Source organism: Oncorhynchus kisutch, linkage group LG23 (genome assembly GCF_002021735.2).
Source record: "Oncorhynchus kisutch isolate 150728-3 linkage group LG23, Okis_V2, whole genome shotgun sequence".
In the NCBI taxonomy this organism is placed as follows: domain Eukaryota; kingdom Metazoa; phylum Chordata; class Actinopteri; order Salmoniformes; family Salmonidae; genus Oncorhynchus; species Oncorhynchus kisutch.
This window is the reverse complement of record NC_034196.2, coordinates 37,598,410-37,619,664: the sequence shown is the minus strand read 5'-3', so window position 1 is coordinate 37,619,664 and position 21,255 is coordinate 37,598,410. Positions and strand designations below refer to the sequence as shown.

Genomic DNA, 21,255 nt, shown 5'->3' with positions numbered 1-21,255 from the left:
TATTATATCTTTATATTTATCATTTATAAGTCCAAAATGGATGTAGCAACTACATATTGTTCTTTTAAGTCTATAAAAACTGTACGAGTTTGAGCATGTGTCCATTAAACCTAAGGATAAAAACATTTTTATCAGCATGAATTAGATTGAGCAATAAAAAACCCACTTTTATACCAGAGGCTGGGTTCCGCACTATGAGCTGTCGTAAGAGCGCATTTGTCACTGAATGTCCACTGGTTTCAAAAACAATGTTTGATAAGCAGCTTAAACTTCTTGAATTCAACCATTATTTGGTTTAAATATCACACATTTAGATTTGTGAACAGCCATCCACAACAACCACAATCGGTAAATCGCAAATAGCTAAATGAGAGAGTAGCAGTGTGATTCACGTCAATCCGCTTTGTAGATATCAATACTAATTGATGTCCGTATCGCTGTAGACTACACCACTGCTGTCATCCTTACCTCCAAGCGTTTATTCAAGTTACATCATCTTTGGATGCCGACACCAGTCGCATCATTGGAAGACATAGCTTGGACTGTAGTCTACAAAAGCCTATTCCTATAATATTTTTCCCGCGATCCATCAAACCCATTTGGTGTGTCATCGTAGTGGTCTCTGACTTGTGGTCAGACTCGCTCAGGTGGAACAAATTTACATTTTCAAATTTTTTCAATGCTGATTTGAATGTCACTGAGAAAACAGAGAAGTGTCAAATATATTTTTTCGTAAACATTCTTTCTGAATATAAAAGTAATCCTCAAAGTAATCAGATGGTTTTTCAAAAGTATCTGTAATCTGATTACAGTATTTTTGCTAGTAATGTAACGGATTACAGGTAGTTTCTTTGTAATCCCTTACATGTAACGTTACTCCCCAACCCTGTATTTACTGCACCAGTCAAAGGTTTGGACACACCTACTCATTCAAGGGTTTTTCTTTATTTTTACTATTTTCTACATTGTAGAATAATAGTGAAGACAACAACACTATGAAATAACACATATGGTATCGTGTCGTAACCAAAAAAGTGTTAAACAAATCAAAATATATTTTAGATTTTAGATTCTTCAAAGTAGCCACCCTTTGCCTTGATGACAGCTTTGCACACTCTTTCCATATTAGGTAAAGGGTTTGTGGAAGGAGGATCTCTTTCTCTCTCTCTCTCTCTTATATCTGTAGATACAGTATTTATACACTAAACAAGAATATAAACGAAACATGGGACCAACACTTTACATGTTGCGTTTATGTTTTTGTTTAGTGTATATACACTCTACAGATATCAGAGAGAGAGAGTCATCCTCCTTCCACAAACCCTTTACCTAATATGGAAATCAGTTCCATATTACAAACAGGGCATTATCATGTCATGATCTCTTATGGATGGCATTTTGCTATTCAGAGATGAGAAGCAGGTCAATTCAGTGTAGCTATATTACTGTATTTTGTCATTAGGCCTATCACAGACACTACTAAATATGACATTGTTTGAAACTGTTTGAAATACAATGGATGAACTAGTAGGTTATTTCAGACATTTTAGGCTACTGTTTTTAGACTGTCCTAATATAACCCCACAATGATTGAATCCTACAAATCCCAGAATTCAGACGCCAAATAGTGTTTCGTCACGTGATTCATGAAAACGTCAAGGTGTGTTTTGTAGCACGAGAGTGGCGCAAAAGGTTTTTCCTATGAACTGGCAGAGGCATGAAGTGGTTCTTCTGTAATTAGCGACCTGGATGAAAACATAAAGAAACATTTCGTAATTTCCAGAGAACAACTGTCGAAACCAAGACGAAGATCTATTTAGCGGTAGGAGAATGGAGATTGAGAAGAGGACAAATGGATTTGAGTACACTGACCAGGGCAAGTCAATTAATGGTATGTCGCCTCTATCATTTATTTTCAATTGTGAAATTAACCATAATTCCACTTTCCCAAACACCCATGTAGCCTAATTTCTCAAATTAAAGCAGAAGCTGAGGCTATAGCCACAGTGATGTTGGCAAAGTGGTTGCCCATTTTTAACGCTCTGACTCCCCAACCCAAATAAAGTGCAAGGACAACATTGAAGTGAACGGCTCTATTATGTGAAACCATTGTCACATTGACTGGGGTGGGCTGACAGCCTAATTGTGATATTCCTCGTTGGTTTTACAGTGAGGTAGTTTAGTGTGCTTCAAGCAGAATCAAAGAAATCCACCCAATTAAAAAGACTTTTAGGCTACACCTACTTTTTGTATAAACTGTATCAACATCCATAATTAGTCAATGCAGATGGTTAAATATGAGTGAGTAATTCTATTTTCACAAATAGGAAGAACTGGTCTTGAAATTACTTGAAATGTTATGCTGGTGATTAGTGTGCAACCCCTACTAATTATTCTGTTTATTGATCTCTTTAATTTGCCTATCATTAAGTAAAAATACAATTGAATAAATGTAACATTAGACCACTCAGATTATTCCAGGTCTGATTAGTCTGTTCCAAGATTGAATCATTTAATTTTGTGGGGTGGATCATAGGCCATAACACAAATTTGACACATTCTTTGTATGCATTTTGGATGTCTCTATTACAATTAAATGGTATTGTAGGCATTTAATGTTAACTAAGGGCAATTCCATGGTAACAGAGTGACGCTGAGACCAATGTTTCACTTTTAAAATGTATGTCAAACAAAAACCAATGATTGTAAAGTTAAACCATACAATACTACGCACAAGGACTACTTTGAACATTTTCCACTGAACATTTGACAAAAACACATTTACTTTAAGAGCATTGCAGACGCAAATTTGGTCACAGAATGGCAGCACAAGCCGTCATTCTGTGACAACTTTGCATACGCACCATTCTAAAAGTAAATAGGTTTTTGGAAGAGTTTTAGTCCTTGTGCATAGAGTTATGGTTTGTTTAACTTTTCAATCATTGATTTTTGTTTGACAAAACATTTTAAAGTGAAAAATCTCTCTTAAGCATGACACTGTTAATGTGGAATTGCCCTCAAGCTACAAGGACATGTCTCTCAATTGTGGTGTTACCAGGTGTAACCTGCAGATCAAAGCCTCAAAAAAACGTGTTTTTCTAGTTTATTTCTGTAAGATAGACCAGTAGGAGGGCTACAGCTGCTGAAAACAAATTATGTTTGTGTCATTCTACAAATAGAGTACATTTTTAGGAAGTGTAATTTAAAAATGAATAAATTAATTCACCAAATGTTAACATTCTGTCATGAATAGGACTGTGGCCGTCATTACATTTTGTCAGCTGGTAATTGTCTAGAAAATAATTGCCGGTCTTACCGTAATTGAGCGTTAATTAACATAAACATGTTGAGCATCTCCTGGCTTCCACACATAGTCTGCAAGGCACTGATGCAGACCTTTGGAACATCTACATAAAAATATATATTTAATATAGCATATACCATCAGAATAAATGTATTATTTATTTTAGACAGCTCTAAAGAAACATGATATGAAGAAAATGTAGTCTATTTCAAAAGAACAGAATAGCATACTCTGAGTTGTCCTTACGTTTGGCTATGCCGTATGGCTCTGGGCTACACGAGTTCATTTAGCAGACAAGATTTGCTAAGAATTCTGTGCCGTTATTTTAAGTATGAACAATACAATTGAACATAAAATAGAAAGGATATTTTCCCCAACCGATTTGCGAGGGAGTACGCACATGTGGCTATTCTGTGTTGATTGTTTAACAAAGAAACAGGTCCTCCTATATGCTGAATTTAGTTATTTCTGCAGATGTAGTTGTGATATAAATGTTGGGCTATATGTTTTGATTTTTAAAACATTCTAAGGCTGCATGATATGACTCTAGTGATGATTTAAAAAAAAGTTGCTGCACACACTTCATCAGTCTCTCATTCAGAATTTGACGAGGACTTGATAATATTCTCACTAGGCCTCAAATTTCCCAGCGGCATCCCCCTTGTGTGGCCGTAATGCTCCCTAAAAAAATCCATGCGTTTTGCTGCCAAAGTGGCTGTTGTGACCTACCTTCCTTCCTATTCCTATCTCCCGGCTGCCAATTACCGTGCTCTGAAGCACCTCTCACTCACATAGCTCTCTCAGATATCTCAATTGTTATTAGCCAATGCCTGTCACGTGATCGGGTCCTTCTCAAAGGCATCTGAAGTAGGCTACAATTGAAGACAGACACATCCGGTACGCAACTGTGTGCTTCCTTCTTATCGAATTCCGAGGCGCATATTGAAGATGCTAAAGAACTGTCTACGTTCAATTTTCGTCAGCCAACAAGATGAGTAGGTCCAACGAACAGCAAAAGCACTAGCCTATGTCAATCTACTATCCCCATAGTACAAAAGTTGACCTATTCTGTGCGATAAATAAGTATTCCAAACATAGTCTGGGACAGTTGTGGGATGCGATAGATCCCAATTGAATACAACCAATAGCATCAAAAAAACGTTTTAAAGTAATGAGGCTGATCGTTTGGCTTACATGTTTATAAACTATTAAGCTATTTCTTCACGTTAGAAGTGCAGCAATGTGCACACGACAGTAGGCTATAAGCGCAGATGTAAAAAAAAAAATGCAATCAATTAGCAGGAAAACACCATTCTCAGAAGTGAACGCAAATGCCATTACGCATGTAATGCTTTATTATAAAGGTCAATTTTTATGGTGAAAATGATCTAAACCTAACTTTAAACTCACGCGTCGCCTATGTATGCCGGTTAGGCTCTACACTGGTTGTAAAGCGGATTGTTATTTAGTTTTTTGGCCACTTTAGATGTAAAACAAACCTTATCAGGCTACACGAGGTGTGTGACTATGATTTGAAAAAGTCCCCCAAAAAAGATGTACTGTTCCTTGCAATACTGCATCCGCTGGGCATCCATTCACAGGTGATAATACATAATTCAGTAAAAGGCTAAAATTGTCACCCCATCAGACTATTCTTAGTTTAATGTTGTCATTACATATACTGAATAATAAACAGTACCAGTCAAAAAGTTTGGACACACCTACGCATTCAATGATTTTTTTCTTTATTTGTACTATTTTCTACATTGTAGAATAATAGTCAAGACATCAAAACTATGAACTAACACACATGGAATCAGGTAGTAATCAATTTCATTTGATTTGAATGTAGATGGTTTGGGATGAGTTGGACCGCAGAGTGTAGGAAAAGCATCCAACAAGTGCTTAGCATATGTGGGAAATCATTCAAGATTGTTGGAAAAGCATTCCAGGTGACGCTGGTTGAGAGAATGCCAAGAGTATGCAAAGCTGTCATCAAGGCAAAGAGTGGCTACTTTGAAGAATCTCAAATATAAAATATTTGTATTTGTTCAACAATTTTTTTGGTTACTACATGATTCCATATGTGTTAGTTCATAGTTTTGATGTCTTGACTATTATTCTACAATGTAGAAAATAGTACAAAAATAAAGAAACACCTTCAACTGAGTAGGTGTGTCCAAACCTTTGACTGGTACTGTATGTGTGAAATGAGTTTTGATTTAGAGTGGACCATTATCATGCACCTGTCTCGGGGGGAAAAGTTTGAAGAATTTGATTGCGTTAATGACTCGACTGCCGGTGTGGCGGTAATACTGTCACCGGAACAACCCTAGTCATGAAGAGCACATGTTCAACTTTATTAACAAACATGTTTTGCCATCTCAAGATTAAATTAAGAAAAATGACTATAGAAGTCACAGGTTTGACGATTACATGTTAAAGGTTAAATAAAACCCCTTGTGATTGGGGGAATGGAAGCTTGTTGTGTGCAACAGGAAGGGGTTAACAAAAAAATGAAACATTTCAAGCCTATCTTTCTATTGGTAACTGGGTTGACATTTTATCCTCGACATGCACAGTTTTTTAAAATCATTTAAGAAGTAGTAGTTTTACCATATTGAAATGAAAGTTAAGTTCACATTACAGGGTTGGCCATAAACCTGAGGGTCAAATGTAAATGAATCTCTAATCAAAGTAAATATCTCCAGGAACTACTTTCCCAAAGCAACAAATGAACCAATGCTTTACAATGATGGTGAAAACCTGTGAAAATCTTGGTTAAGTGAGTTAAAAAGTTGGACAAATGTTATGTGGGACATGTCAATATTCATATTTTCAGAGAAAACTGTACAATTATTTTAATGAAAACACACTGCTATTGGAATTGTTTAATATAGTTTAGTTAGAGCATAAATGTATGTGATCCAACTGTTAAAATAAAATGCAAATGTAAATAAAATGCACACATACAAATAACAAAAGGTCTCTCTTCATATGGACCGACCCCTAAAATGTTTTTCTAATTAAGATTTTAGTGTATATGATTGAATGCTAGCCTACTATTTTCTTACCATGAGTGTAGGTTATTATTTATGCTCTGTACAAATGTGTAGTCATTTTCTTGAAACATTTTGTATTGTCTCTTACTAATTTTAGGTTAAAAAAAAACAAACATTTTGGGTGAATTCTCTGCCCTCGCGTTAACTCCTGTACCTCATGGATTATTTGACTCATTTTTCAGAATCGTTTTTTTTGGGGATCATGAGTCGTATAACAAAATCGAACATCAACAATTTAAACTCTGCATGTTTAAGCTTTGTAATTTGAATGTAACATGTTTACATTTTCTTAATCATTGTTTTAGTTTCTGGTATTGTAAATTATACACTGAGTATGGAGCAAGTTCCCCACTTTAAGCTACTGATCAGCCAAGGTAATAGAGCTGAACAATGATGCATGGTTTTCTTGTAAGAATCTCTCTCTCTCTCTCTCTCTCTCTCTCTCTCGTGTGTGTGTGTGTGTTTCTCTCTCTCAATATGTGTGTTCAGTCCTGCTCCTGCTATATCTGATAGGTCAAGGATATAATGTGACACTCTATGTATCTCTCTCTGTGTGGTCGTTGTGCGTGTGTCTCTGTGTGCTAGCCTGGAGGAAAAAGCCTGGCAGATGTTTGAGATGTAGCCGGCGAGTCTCTCCCTCTCTCTCGCTGTGTGTGTGTGTGTGTGTGTGTGTGTGTGTGTGTGTGTGTGTGGGGGGGGGGGGGTGTTGGGGGTGGGGGACTGCGGGGACATGTTGATCTCTCTCCCCCCTCTGGGAAATAGTTGTTCAACTGTTGAGGCCACGGGGGTGGAATGACAGAGGGGGTTCTCTATTCTCCATTTCACCCCCTCTCCCCTCATCAATTCTGTTGAGGCTTTCTGAACAATGATAGAGGCATACAGTACGGGGGAAGCAGTCTATTTTAGGGAGGAGAGAGATGTTTTCCTCTGTCTGCATTTGTGAGGAGTAGCTTAGATCTGGTCAATCACACTTCAGCATGCTACTTCTATGGCAGCGACTCCGCATGCAGGCACACACCCACTGTCTTATTATCCATCCTGTTCATAGATCGCTGCGTGAAGTCTGTTCCCCCTTTATTTATCTTAGGTCATTTTTAACCATGATGGCGTCATGAGCAGTGTTTTTAATAATGACTTGAATTTAAAATGATCATTTACACTGACCATTATTCATCCATAGCTTTTCATCAATGACTTTTCATTCATGCATGTTGCAATTCATATCCTGTCACTTTCTCTTTGTCTATGAACTTGCAGCCTTTCTCCTCCAGAAAATGTTATTTGTTTCTCAAACAAATGGCTTTGTCAAGTTTTTTTCTAGTAGAACTTTATTTTATCTTCTAACAGCTTCTAGTAGAATTATATTTTCTGGAGTGAAATATTTGATCACTGCCATGAGATCGCATAGATTGCCAGTGTCTTTATGTTTTCATCTGATACCAAGAGTAGATAGTGTGCTTTGCTTTTTCAGCATTGTGTTCATTAGGGGGCGCAATAGAAAACAAAAATAGTTTCTTATTTGTCCTGGAGGTCCCCTGTTTCAGTCCGTTTTCATTCATGCAGTACCCACAAAACACCAGTCTCGACGTCAATAGTGAAGAGGCGACTCCGGGATGCTGGCCTTCTAGGCAGAGTTCCTCTGTCCAGTGTCTGTTCTTTTGCCCATCTTAATATTTTATTTTTATTGGCCAGTCTGAGATATGGCTTTTTCTTGGCAACTCTGCTTAGAAGGCCAGCATCCCGGAGTCACCTCTTCACTGTTGAAACTGGTGTTTTGCGGGTACTATTTAATGAAGCTGCCAGTTAAGGATTTGTGAGAAGTCTGTTTCTCAAACTAGATACTCTAATGTTCTTGTCCTCTTGCTCATTTGTGCACCGGGGCCTCCCACTCCTCTTTCTATTCTGGTTAGGGCCAGTTTGCGCTTTCTGAACAATGCGCAAACTGTGAAGGGAGTAGTACACAGCGTTGTACAAGATCTTCAGTTTCTTGGCAATTTCTCACATGGAATGGCCTTTATTCTTGTTCTGAGAAATTGACTGAAGAGTTTCTTTGTTTCTGGCCATTTTTAGCCTTTAATCGAACCCAGAATTGCTGATGCTTCAGATACTCAACTAGTCTAAAGAAGGCCAGTTTTATTGCTTCTTTAATCAGGACAACAGGTTTCAGCTGTGCTAACATAATTGCAAAAGGGTTTTCTAATGATCAATTAGCCTTTTAAAATGATAAACTTGGATTAGCTAACACAACATGCCATTGGAACGCAGGAGTGATGGTTGCTGATAATGGGCCTATGCAGATATTCCATAAAAAATCACCTGTTTCCAGCTACAATAGTCATTTACAACATTAACAATGTCTACACTGTATTTCTAATCAATTTGATGTTATTTTAATGGACAAAAATGTACTTTCCTTTCAAAAACAAGGACAGTTCTAAAGGGACCCCAAACTTTTGAACGGTAGTGTGTAAGGTTGGGATTCTCATTAACAATGCCGTACAATTAAATCTATATATTACATTCTCTAGCGGCCCAAGGTCTACAGCTCCTTATGGACATGAACATGACAAGCGAGACACACAATCCACCTCCTACCTCAGCGAGTTGGCCTTTCATCAGTTCCACAACAGCTGAATGGTGTCCTGGACCCTCTAATGGGGTTGCTATTGGAAACTCTCTCTCCAGTTCTGGATAGCCCCCCTGTGCATACCAGTGTGTGCAAGCCGCAGCCTTGACCTCCCACCCCTGCTTGACCCCTCAGAAAGCGGTCATAGGGGGCAGGTATCGAGCAACAGCATTTACATGATCATCCAACCTATTTGACTTTGGCCTTGTCTTGAAGGTTGCTTTATGTCTGTGCTACGATATGTTTTAGCAGTGAATGCTATTCAGACCATGTAGGATGGATGGAATTCTTTTCAGATCTGTATAGAATGGATGGAACTCCATTCAGACCCATATAGAATGGACGGAACTCCAGGGTTTCTTTCTGTAAAGAAAAGTGTTTTTTTCGGTCCGGCTATGTCCCAACAATAAAAAAATTATACTTTGGAAACTTAAACAACTAAAACCAGATATAAAGTATGTTGAAAAGATAATGGACCAATATAATTTTTAAATAAGATCATTTTTGAGAACGAACAATTACCAATATAAAAGCTATACAGTCAGGGAAATCTAAAATTCCAAAAATTATGTATTCCGCAGTATTTTTGTTATTGCATTGGGCTCCTTTGAATTGTATAACCTTTGAGTCACTCGGATAGCATAAGCCATGGATGTTTGAGTCACTCGGATAGCATATGTCATGGATGTTTGAGTCACTCGGATAGCATATGTCATGGATGTTTGAGTCACTCGGATAGCATAAGCCATGGATGTTTGAGTCACTCGGATAGCATATGTCATGGATGTTTGAGTCACTCGGATAGCATAAGCCATGGATGTTTGAGTCACTCGGATAGCATAAGCCATGGATGTTTGAGTCACTCGGATAGCAAATGTCATGGATGTTTGAGTCACTCGGATAGCATAAGCCATGGATGTTTGAGTCACTCGGATAGCATAAGCCATGGATGTTTGAGTCACTCGGATAGCATAAGCCATGGATGTTTGAGTCACTCGGATAGCATAAGCCATGGATGTTTGAGTCACTCGGATAGCATAAGCCATGGATGTTTGAGTCACTCGGATAGCATAAGCCATGGATGTTTGAGTCACTCGGATAGCATAAGCCATGGATGTTTGAGTCACTCGGATAGCATAAGCCATGGCAAAATATGTCGAATTTTTAAGTTTATTTGTGTATTTTTGTATTTTTTTCTCCTTTATTTAACCAGGTAGCCAGTTGAGAACATGTTCTCATTTACAACTGAGACCTGACCAAGATAAAGCAAAGCAGTGTGACAAAAACAACAACAGAGTTACACATGGGATAAACAAACATACAGTCAATAACACAATAGAAACATCTGTATACAGTGTGTGCAAGGACCACCCAACAAGAGCCTACAGGTCGCAGTGGTGGGTAGTATATGGGGCTTTGGTGACAACAGATGACACTGTGATAGACTGCATCCAATTTGCTGAATAGAGTGTTGGAGGCTAATTTGTAAATGACATCGCCGAAGTCAAGGATCGGTAGGATAGTCAGTTTTACGAGGGTAAGTTTGGCAGCGTGATTTTTATTTATTTTTTATTTTTTATTTCACCTTTATTTAACCAGGTAGGCTAGTTGAGAACAAGTTCTCATTTACAATTGCGACCTGGCCAAGATAAAGCAAAGCAGTTCGACACATACAACGACACAGAGTTACACATGGAGTAAAACAAACATACAGTCAATAATACAGTATAAACAAGTCTATATACGATGTGAGCAAATGAGGTAAGGGAGGTAAAGGCAAAAAAAGGCCATTGTGGCAAAGTAAATACAATATAGCAAGTAAAACACTGGAATGGTAGATTTGCAATGGAAGAATGTGCAAATTAGAAATAAAAATAATGGGGTGCAAAGGAGCAAAATAAATAAACAAGTTAAATACAGTAGGGAAAGAGGTAGTTGTTTGGGCTAAATTATAGGTGTGCTATGTACAGGTGCAGTAATCTGTGAGCTGCTCTGACAGTTGGTGCTTAAAGCTAGTGAGGGAGATAAGTGTTTCCAGTTTCAGAGATTTTTGTAGTTCGTTCCAGTCATTGGCAGCAGAGAACTGGAAGGAGAGGCTGCCAAAGAAATAATTGGTTTTAGGGGTGACTAGAGAGATATACCTGCTGGAGCGTGTGCTACAGGTGGGAGATGCTATGGTGACCAGCGAGCTGAGATAAGGGGGGACTTTACCTAGCAGGGTCTTGTAGATGACATGGAGCCAGTGGGTTTGGCGACGAGTATGAAGCGAGGGCCAGCCAACGAGAGCGTACAGGTCGCAATGGTGGGTAGTATATGGGGCTTTGGTGACAAAACGGATTGCACTGTGATAGACTGCATCCAATTTGTTGAGTAGGGTATTGGAGGCTATTTTGTAAATGACATCGCCAAAGTCGAGGATTGGTAAGATGGTCAGTTTTACAAGGGTATGTTTGGCAGCATGAGTGAAGGATGCTTTGTTTTGCGAAATAGGAAGCCAATTCTAGATTTAACTTTGGATTGGAGTTGTTTGATATGGGTCTGGAAGGAGAGTTTACAGTCTAACCAGACACCTAAGTATTTGTAGTTGTCCACGTATTCTAAGTCAGAGCCGTCCAGAGTAGTGATGTTGGACAGGCGGGCAGGTGCAGGTAGTGATCGGTTGAAGAGCATGCATTTAGTTTTACTTGTATTTAAGAGCAATTGGAGGCCACGGAAGGAGAGTTGTATGGCATTGAAGCTTGCCTGGAGGGTTGATAACACAGTGTCCAAAGAAGGGCCAGAAGTATACAGAATGGTGTCGTCTGCGTAGAGGTGGATCAGAGACTCACTAGCAGCAAGAGTGACCTCATTGATGTATACAGAGAAGAGAGTCGGTCCAAGAATTGAACCCTGTGGCACCCCCATAGAGACTGCCAGAGGTCCGGACAGCAGACCCTCCGATTTGACACACGGAACTCTATCAGAGAAGTAGTTGGTGAACCAGGCGAGGCAGTCATTAGAGAAACCAAGGCTGTTGAGTCTGCCGATAAGAATACGGGGATTGCCAGGTCAATGAAGACGTCTGCACAGTACTATCTTTTATTGATGGCGGGTATGATATCGTTTAGGACCTTGAGCGTGGCTTTAAGTAAAGTAGCTTTAAAACTGCACATGTTTCTCTCTGACCACATGGCGAATGTGTAGAATTGCTGGAAATTAGCTTTATAACAACATTTTGTCATTGCGGCCAACAGGACGGCTTATAATATTTCCGGTCAGCGACCGCACCAGTGGTCATGCCCACAGCCATGCACCCTCCAACCCCACCACCTCAGCCCAATTTTGACCCAGAAAAAAAGTCTGAACTCTATTCAGACCCATATAGAATGGATGGAACTCAATTGTTAAACTACCAATAATACTAAGGAGTGGACCTCATTGGCTTTGTAGAGTGCTTGTCTGCTTTTTGGCACCCACATCCTCTACTCTGACTGACTGTGAAGTGTATTGATGTGAGGCATGTACATGTAAAATATTGTTTTATATATATTGTTGCAGGTAGAAACGTAAAGTGTAGAACAGACAAATTACTATGACATTTTTTGTGGCATAGAGAATTTCTGTTTTACAATTGCGTTTTCCCAAATCCTGATCAACCGTAGGCCTACACAAAACAAAGTAGGTATGCTTTTTAAGCAGCCTTTCAAAGAAACAAATTAATCGTAAACTAAAGACCTTTTGAAAATGTCAAACCCCCCCTTCCCAAAAAACATCTCAACTATCGATCGGTTGTCTTTAAATCGTTTTGTGTCAGTGACAGAGAAAGAAGCACCACGGCTTCTCATGTCTTTGGAGAAAGAGGGATTGAAGGTGATGAAGGAGATGTACACTGAGTATACCAAAAATTAGGAGCACCTTCCATTCAAAGGCACTTCAATCTTTTGTCTTGTCACCCTCTGAATGGTACACATACACAATCCATGTCTCAATTGTCTCAAGGCTTAAAAGTCATTCTTTAACCCGTCTCCTCCTCTTCATCTACACTGATTGAAGTGGATTTAACACGTGATATCCATAAAGGATCATAGACTGACCAGGTGAAAGCTGTTTTGGAAAGTGTGGGTGTTTTTAATGTTTTTGTACACAACACTAAAACTGTTGTGTTACTGTAGAACGCCATTGTCAGTTGGTACCGTAACAATAGCCAGAGAAATCCCTAGCTGCACCTTTTGTCAGGGCTCTGGGATTTTCAACAACTGGTCCATAAAATCCCCCCTCTGACTCTATGCGAATTTTGGCTCCAGGTGGTTTGCGGATCCTCATAAAACAATGTACTTGGCTACTAATAACTACAACGTCCTTTGCGGCATCGTCAAATAGTCTTCTGGCTCTTATTTTTTTGTGACGGGAACTCTCTTCCTCTATGGCTGTAAAGCCTCTGTTCCTCAGTGACTTGAACTGTAAAGGGGTCTTGCAACCTTGGCTGCTGAAGGTGAGAGGCACCATCGCATTTAAGAACTTCTGTGTTGGGGGACTGGGAAGACTGCTCTTGATCTCCAACCAGGTTTTACTTCGTGAGAAATAAAGGAGAGAAACAGAGCTAACCAGCGGGCCAAACTAATTGCAATTTCTTGTTAACATTCTTTTAGCAGAAACATTTTATTTACTTTATTTCTATGAAAATACTTTATTTCACCAAAATATGTCTTTCCCACGATGTCTTGATCTTGCCACATAAAGCTGGTTTTATCTGGTAGTAATCTATACTGAAAAACAATAAACGCAACAAATTCAACGATTTTACTGAGTAACAGTTCATATAAGGAAATCAGTCAATTGAAATGATTTTAGTCCCTAATCTATGGATTTCACTTGATTGGTCAGGGGCACAGCCATAGGTGGGCTTGGGAGGGCATAGACCCACCCATCACCTGCCCGACTAGCATTAGGGAGCCAGGCCCAGACAATCAGAATGAGTTTTTTCACCACAAAAGGGCTTTATTACAGACAGAAATACTTCTGAGGTTCATCAGCTGTACGGGTGGCTGGTATCAGACAATCCCGCAGGTGAAGAAGCCAGATGTGGAGCTCCTGGCTGGCGTGGTTACACGTGGTCTGCAGTTGTGAGGCCGATTGGACGTACTGCCATATTCTCCAAAACAAAGTTGGAGGTGGCTTATGGTAGAGAAAATAATATAACATTTTCCGGCAACAGCTCTTGTGGACATTCCTGCAGTCAGCATGCCAATTGCATGCTCGCTCAAAACTTCAGACTTCCATGGCGTTGTATTGTGTGACACAACTGCACATTTTAGTGGCCTTTTAATGCCACCAGCACAAGGTGCACCTGTGTAATGATCATGCTGTTTAATCAGCTTCTTGATCTGCCACACCTGTCAGGTGGATGGGTTATCTTGGCAAAGGAGAAATGCTCTTCAACAGGGATGTAAACAAATTTGTGCACAAAATTTGAGAGATATAAGTCACAAAAAGCTGGTTTTATCTGGTTATAACAAGAGACCAGTTGGTTATAATCTACTTATATGTCCAACATATGATGTCTTTCCCATGATGTCTTTATCTTGTCACAAAAAGCAGTTTTTATCTGGTTGTAACGAGACCAGTTGGTTGTAATCTGGGTGTATGATGTTTACAATGATACAATTACCTATATTAAGCCAATCAAGGGAGTGAATTTAACTTAAATTCATGAATTGATCAAATCCTCACACAGGCTAAAAATTAACTTTTAGTTCATGTCTTGAATTAACTGAATTGCAAACAGAATGGACCCCAACCAGCTGAGAGAGATGTAGCTTTGGAAGCAAGGAGAGCTTAGGTATGATAATTGCTTCCAAGTTTTCAAAAACAGATGTCACGTCCGGACATTTAAGCAAAAAAACTCCACAGAAGCAGGCGGGCGGGCAGAGCAAGCAGAGCGGGGCGGGTGGAAAGTATGGGACAGGCAGAGTAGTGACTGTAGCAGGATAGTCCATATCTCCAATTATCTTTGCTGATGAATTGGTGTAAATATGGTAACAACTCAACCCATAGCTACCTCTCCCAATTAAAATCTGTTTTAAAAAAGTGAAAAATGTGTCACTACAGCGCCAAATAAAAATAGAGACGTTCTAATTGAGTGAGCTGTCAAAGCGGACAACCTGTTCGCCCTGCTTCGGTTGGGTCTTTACTTTTCAAAACAATGCATTCTAGAATAAATCAGACACACCTTGCACGCTTGCTTTTGGTGAGTTTAGGCCATTAGATGGAGTTAGGAGTACTACGTGATTGATTGTGTGACAAAGGTTTTGACTTGGAGTCATGGGATTTTGAGTGTTGACTTTTCACCAAAGATTTAGTGGACAGGCTTAGTTGCTCTATTCTTCTTAGCCAATCTTAAAATGGCAATCTCAGACGGTGAGCAAGGGGGAAAGGTCACAGTCAACAGCAAAAAAACACACTCAATGGGCATTCTAACTGGAATCCCCCAGGAATGTTAGGATTCTAACACAAACTGACCATGATCCCGAATGACTTGCTGTGGATTGCAAGTTAGTCTAGCAGCTCCAAGTCTAACTTGATTTAGATGGGGGAAAATCTTTTTTTCTCTCATACAGTTGCAATATCATTTATAACAATATACTGATCAAATAAAGCAGTACAAGACAATACACCCCACCCCCCTAGGTAAACCCAATCTTGAATCTCATTCCAGCCTGTTACATCGTTCCATTTCCCCAGTCCCTTTGTATTCATATCAAGATCTGATCAGTATTGGTGGGGGATAGCCTCTCGGGCATCAGTCATCCCATCAGCCCCATGGTATATACACTGGCCAGGCCTGGTATCTAGCTCGTAAATCCCTGCCCTTTTATGTTGAAAGGGAAGATGTCCCTTTGAGCTTGTCACTCAGCATTGTGGTGGAATAACATCACCCTCCCCAGGCCCTTCCCCACGTAATAAACGCCAACTCCCTTCCCCGATTGCCTCTGACCACGTCATAAATGCCAACCCCCCCCCCCCCCCCCCCCCATCCCCGCCTGCCTCTGACCACGTCATAAACGCCAACCCCCCCATCCCCGCCTGCCGCTGACCAAGGCTTGACCTTCTGAAGGTGTGTGTTTTGTAAGGGGGGATAAATGACCATTGACACTTCTTATGACTGACATAATCACTTTCACAGGTACCTCTCCTTTTCCATGGGTAGCAAAGGGAATGTGTGGAGGGGGAGAGAGGAGCATGCCTGGACTCTATCCAAAAAAGTCAGAGAGAAAATGGCTATCAACCCACTTCTTTCACTCTGGGAGACAAGTGACATGCCACACTGCTCTAGTTATGAACTTGTGTGCGTGCATGTGTTTGGCAATGACAGAAGGCTGTCTGATGGTAAAGATTGAGCCCTGGGGAGAAAGACTGGACACTGGCCTTCAGTGAGCAGGGGGAAAAGGTCACCTGGAGGGGGGTCAGGAAAGTGACCACTGAGTAGCACTCTCAGAATAAGGCTCTTTCACAACATTTAGCAGCCATTTTAGGTATAGATTGATGATGACGGACAGAGCTTGATTGACAGCGTATCCCAATCCAGTCTGTGGTGGAGTCACAGTGAGAGTTCTATGTTTGAAGCTACAGAGGCTAGGGTTACATCCGAGTGCTCTACACAACTGGCAGAGATCGACCATCGTAAAATGCTCAAAGTTCACATTTTTGTTACGTTTTTGTTGCTTTGATTACAAAATTGCTTACATTTTTTGTTTATCACTTACTAGGGGTGTGCATCTTCCCTTTCTTTCAAAGATGATTTAATATGCATCTAGATACATGGGCTTTGATACGATTACAGCAGGGCTCCCCAACTGGCGGCCCAAGGGTGGTTTTCACATTTTATTGGTCACATACACGTGTTTAGCAGATATTATTGCGGGTGTTGTGAAATTCTTGTGTTTCCAACAATGCAGTAATATCTAACAGGTAATATCTAACAATTTCACAACATAGACACAACACACATCTGTTTTATTTTTTTTTATTTCACCTTTATTTAACCAGGTAGGCCAGTTGAGAACAAGTTCTCATTTACAACTGCGACCTGGCCAAGATAAAGCAAAGCAGTGCGACAACAACACAGGGTTACACATGGGATAAACAAATGTACAGTCTATAATACAGTAGAAAAATGTGTATACAGTGTGTGCAAATGAAGTAAGGCATAAATAGGCCAATTGTGGCGAAGTAATTACAATTTAGCAATTTTCACTGGAGTGATATGTGTGCAGATGAGGATGTGCAAGTAGAAATACTGGTGTGCAAAAGAGCAGAAAAACAAAATATCCCTGAGGTAGATTGTTGGTTGGATGGGCTATTTCCAGATGGGCTGTGTACAGCTGCAACGATTGGTAAGCTGTTTGACAGCTGACGCTTAAAGTTAGTGAGGGAGATATAAGTCCCCAACATCAGTGATTTATTATGATTTTTTTTAATGTATTTTTTGCAATTCGTTCCAGTCATTGGCAGCAAAGAACTGGAAGGAAAGGAGGTGCTGGCTTTGGGGATGACCAATGAAATATACCTGCTGGAGCGTGTGCTATGGGTAGTTGTTGCTATGGTGACCCGTGAGCTGAGGTAAGGCAGGGCTTTACCTAGCAAAGACTTATAGATGACCTGGAGCCAGTGGTTTTGGCGACGAATATGTAGCGAGGACCAGCCAACGAGAGCATATAGGTTGCAGTGGTGGGTAGTATATGTGGCTTTGGTGACAAAACACATGACACTGTGATAGACTGCATCCAATTTGCTGAGTAGAGTGTGGGAGGCTATTTTGTAAATGACATCGCCAAAGTCAAGGATTGGTAGGATAGTCCGTTTTATGAGGGTAGGTTTGGCAGCAGGAAGCTTTGTTGCGAAATAGGAAGCCAATTCTAGATGTAACTTTGGATTGTAGATGCTTAATGTGAGTCTGGAAGAAGAGTTTACAGTCTAGCCAGACACCCAGGTATTTATAGTTGTCCACATATTGTAAGTCAGAACTGTCCAGAGTAGTGATACTAGTTGGGCAGGCGGGTGCGGGCAGCGATCGGTTGAAGAACATGCATTTAAGAGCAGTTGGAGGCCACGGAAGGAGTGTTGTATGGCGTTAAAGTTTGTTTGGAGGTTTGTTAACACGGTGTCCAAAGAAGGGCCAGAAGTATACAGAATGGTGTCGTCAAAGTAAAGGAATGGAATTAAGAATAGTTTGCCCCTGGTGATGCGTTGGGCAGACCCGCACCACCCTCTGGAGAGCCCTGCGGTTGCGGGCGGTGCATTTGCCGTACCAGGCGGTGATACAGCCTGACGGGATGCTCTCAATTGTGCATCTCTAAAAGTTTGTGAGGGTTTTAGTTGTGAACCCACATTTTTTAATATTTTTTTGCCTCGAGGTTGAAGAGGCACTGTCTGTGTGGGTGGACCATTTCAGATCGTCAGTGATGTGTACGCCTAGGAACTTTCCACCTTCTCCACTGCGGTGCCATCGATGTGGATAGGAGGGTGCCCCCTCTGCTATTTCCTGAAGTCTACGATTATCTCCTTTGTTTTGTTGCTGTTGAGTGAGAGGTTATTTTTCCGGCATCACACTCCCAGAGCTCTCACCACCTCCCTGTAGGCTGTCTTGTCATTGTTGGTAATCAAGCCTACTACTGTTGTGTCATCTGCAAATTTGATGGTTGGAGTGTGTGACCACGCAGTCATGGGTGAACAGGGAGTACAGGAGAGAGCTGAGCACACACCCTTGTGGGGCCCCAGTGTTGAGGATCAGCAGAGAGGAGGTGTTGTTTCCTATCTTCAACACCTGGGGGCGGCACGTCAGGAATTCCAGGACCCAGTTGCACACGGTGGGGTTCAGACCCAGGGCCTCGAGCTTAATGATGAGCTTGGAGGGTACTGTGTTGAATGCTGAGCTATAGTCAATGATCAGCGTTCTTACGTAGGTATTTGTCTTGTCCAGATGGATAGGGTTTTAACCCCCCCAAAGTTTTCTGAGCAACATTGGACATGGGATTGTAAAAACACAAACAAATCATCTCCAAGTGATTTTTTTTGAGAGAAATCTGTTCCAAAGTATTCCCACTCATAATAGAGAGATATGTGATTGTATATAAATGTAAGCAAGGTTTGAAATGATTATGTTCTAGTTCAAATGTTACCTGTTTGGGCTTCTTGCGGTCAATTAGCAGTATACAAATTATTTGGATTTATGTTCAGGCCCTCTGACCATCCACTCAAGAAAAAATAATCTTGTGGCTGAATCTAGTTGATGATCCCAGCAATACAGGAACGATACGTTTTAGTTAGAAATTATTCCGTGTGATTCTGTTTGATGAGAGGAACGAATCGATGCGATTTGGTTACGATACAATTGGATTCGATGCACTAACATTTGTATCTGCTGCATCTGGAGCTCTCTGAGCTCGATTTATCTGAGCTTCTTTGAGCTGTGTGTTAGGACTCGCCTGGGTCTGGACGTGGTTTCCAGTTTCTACTACAGTATCTGCTCCTGCTATAAAGGACAGAGGTATGTCTAACCCTAACCTTAAAGTGAAAGCGACATGGATCTTATACCAAAAAAGCTACAAACATTGAAATATACTGTAAATTGTTCTTGAAAAAAAGTTAAACATTTTAATCCCATTTTCTTCTCTACCACTAAATGGTGGGCAAAATATCAGCATGAAACTAATGTTCTTTCCAGCATAATGTTACTGCAGCTTTAATTCTCATTCAATCACCTACGTTCTTATGCGACAAGGATCACACCAGGCAAAGTTCAGTTTGGAACGTTGACATGTTAAGGCTATAGGGAAACTCACACGAGCAGGACTACTAAACAAAAATTCAACAATCAAGTCTCCCTTGAATGGGTTAATAAAGTCAAAATGCAGTCCCCTTTTAACCATGTAAACTGGCCAAACTGAACTTTACCTGCTGTGGTCTTTGTGGCATAATAATATATACTCTACATGGCCAAAAGGACACCTGCTCGTCAAACATCTAATTCCAAAATCCTGGGCATTAATATGGAGTTGGTCCCCCCTTTACGGCTGCAACTGCTTCCACTCTTCTGGGAATGTTTTCCACTAGATGTTGGAACATTACTGCAGGGATTTGCTTCCATTCAGCCACAAGTATTAGTGATGTCATGCACTGATGTTGGGGGATTAGGCCTGGCTCGGTAGTGAGTGTTGCAACTGAGGACAGAAGATTTTTAAGCTCTGTGCTTCAGCACTATTGGTCCTGTTCTGTGAGCTTGTGTGGCCTACCACTTCGCGGCAGAGCCTTTGTTGCTCCTAGACGTTTCCATTTCACAATAACTGCACTTACAGTTGACGGGGCAGCTCTTGCAGGGCAGAAATTTGACAAGCTGACTTGTTGGAAAGGTGGCATCCTACGACAGTGCCACGTTGAAAGTCACTGAGCTCTTCAGTACTGTCCATTCTGCTGCCGATGTTTGTCTATGAATTTTGCATGGCTGTGTGATCGATTTTAGGGGGAAGGTGGCTGAAATAGCCTAATTCACTCATTTGAAGGGGTGTCCACATACTTTTGCCCACTATTTGGTGGCAGATGGGGAAAGAATAAGCTGTGGATATATAGAAGCTTCAACCAATGAAAAAACCCTGGGATGTATGACCAGTTGAGTCACAAAAGAAGTAAGGTATTTACGGAAGTTAGAAAGAAAGTTGTATGAGGAAAAATTATAGCGACCCGGCGGTTTGTAACATTTGAATTGTTTCTCTGAACCGATTCATTTGACTTTTGGATCGGTTTTGGAGTCCTGCGGACCGATGCACTCACATCTTTAACATTTGAACCAGATCCCAATCCGTATCAATGATATCGTTATACGCTTATCACTTAGGGTACCGTCTTGTTAAGTTTACCACAGAAACAGCTCTCTCTAAATTGCTGCTAGCTGTTAATAATAATAGTCCTCCTGTCAAACCTGGTACTTTGTTTACACTGTGACATAATACAGAAATAGGGTTACATCAGAGCACTGCCCATTGTGCCGTACAAAACTGTCAACCATTTTGCTCCCCGGCATTTCCCTTTAGTAAGCACTGGTGGAAGCTTGACATTCCAGTTTCCTCACATTACAAAGTCGAATTTCAACAACGACAACTGGTCCCTTTTGAGAGTGAAACCCATTCTGAATCAAGTAGGATTAAAATGGATTCAATTGTAATTTTATCTCAACATTCTACACAAAATACTCTAGTGCCAAAGTGGAATAAAGAATTACAATATATTTT

General features: G+C 40.5%; 1 protein-coding gene across 1 annotated transcript in view; it reads left to right on the top strand.

Moving 5' to 3' along the window:
- Window positions 1–1,644: 1,644 nt before the first annotated feature.
- Window positions 1,645–21,255, top strand: part of LOC109868760 (nuclear receptor subfamily 6 group A member 1-A) — a 193,077-nt gene continuing 173,466 nt past the window's right edge. The window contains exon 1 of the mRNA XM_031803053.1: window positions 1,645–1,891. Within this exon, the coding sequence (XP_031658913.1) occupies window positions 1,831–1,891 (61 nt within the window). The 5' untranslated portion in view covers window positions 1,645–1,830. The remainder of the gene's footprint in view (window positions 1,892–21,255) is intronic.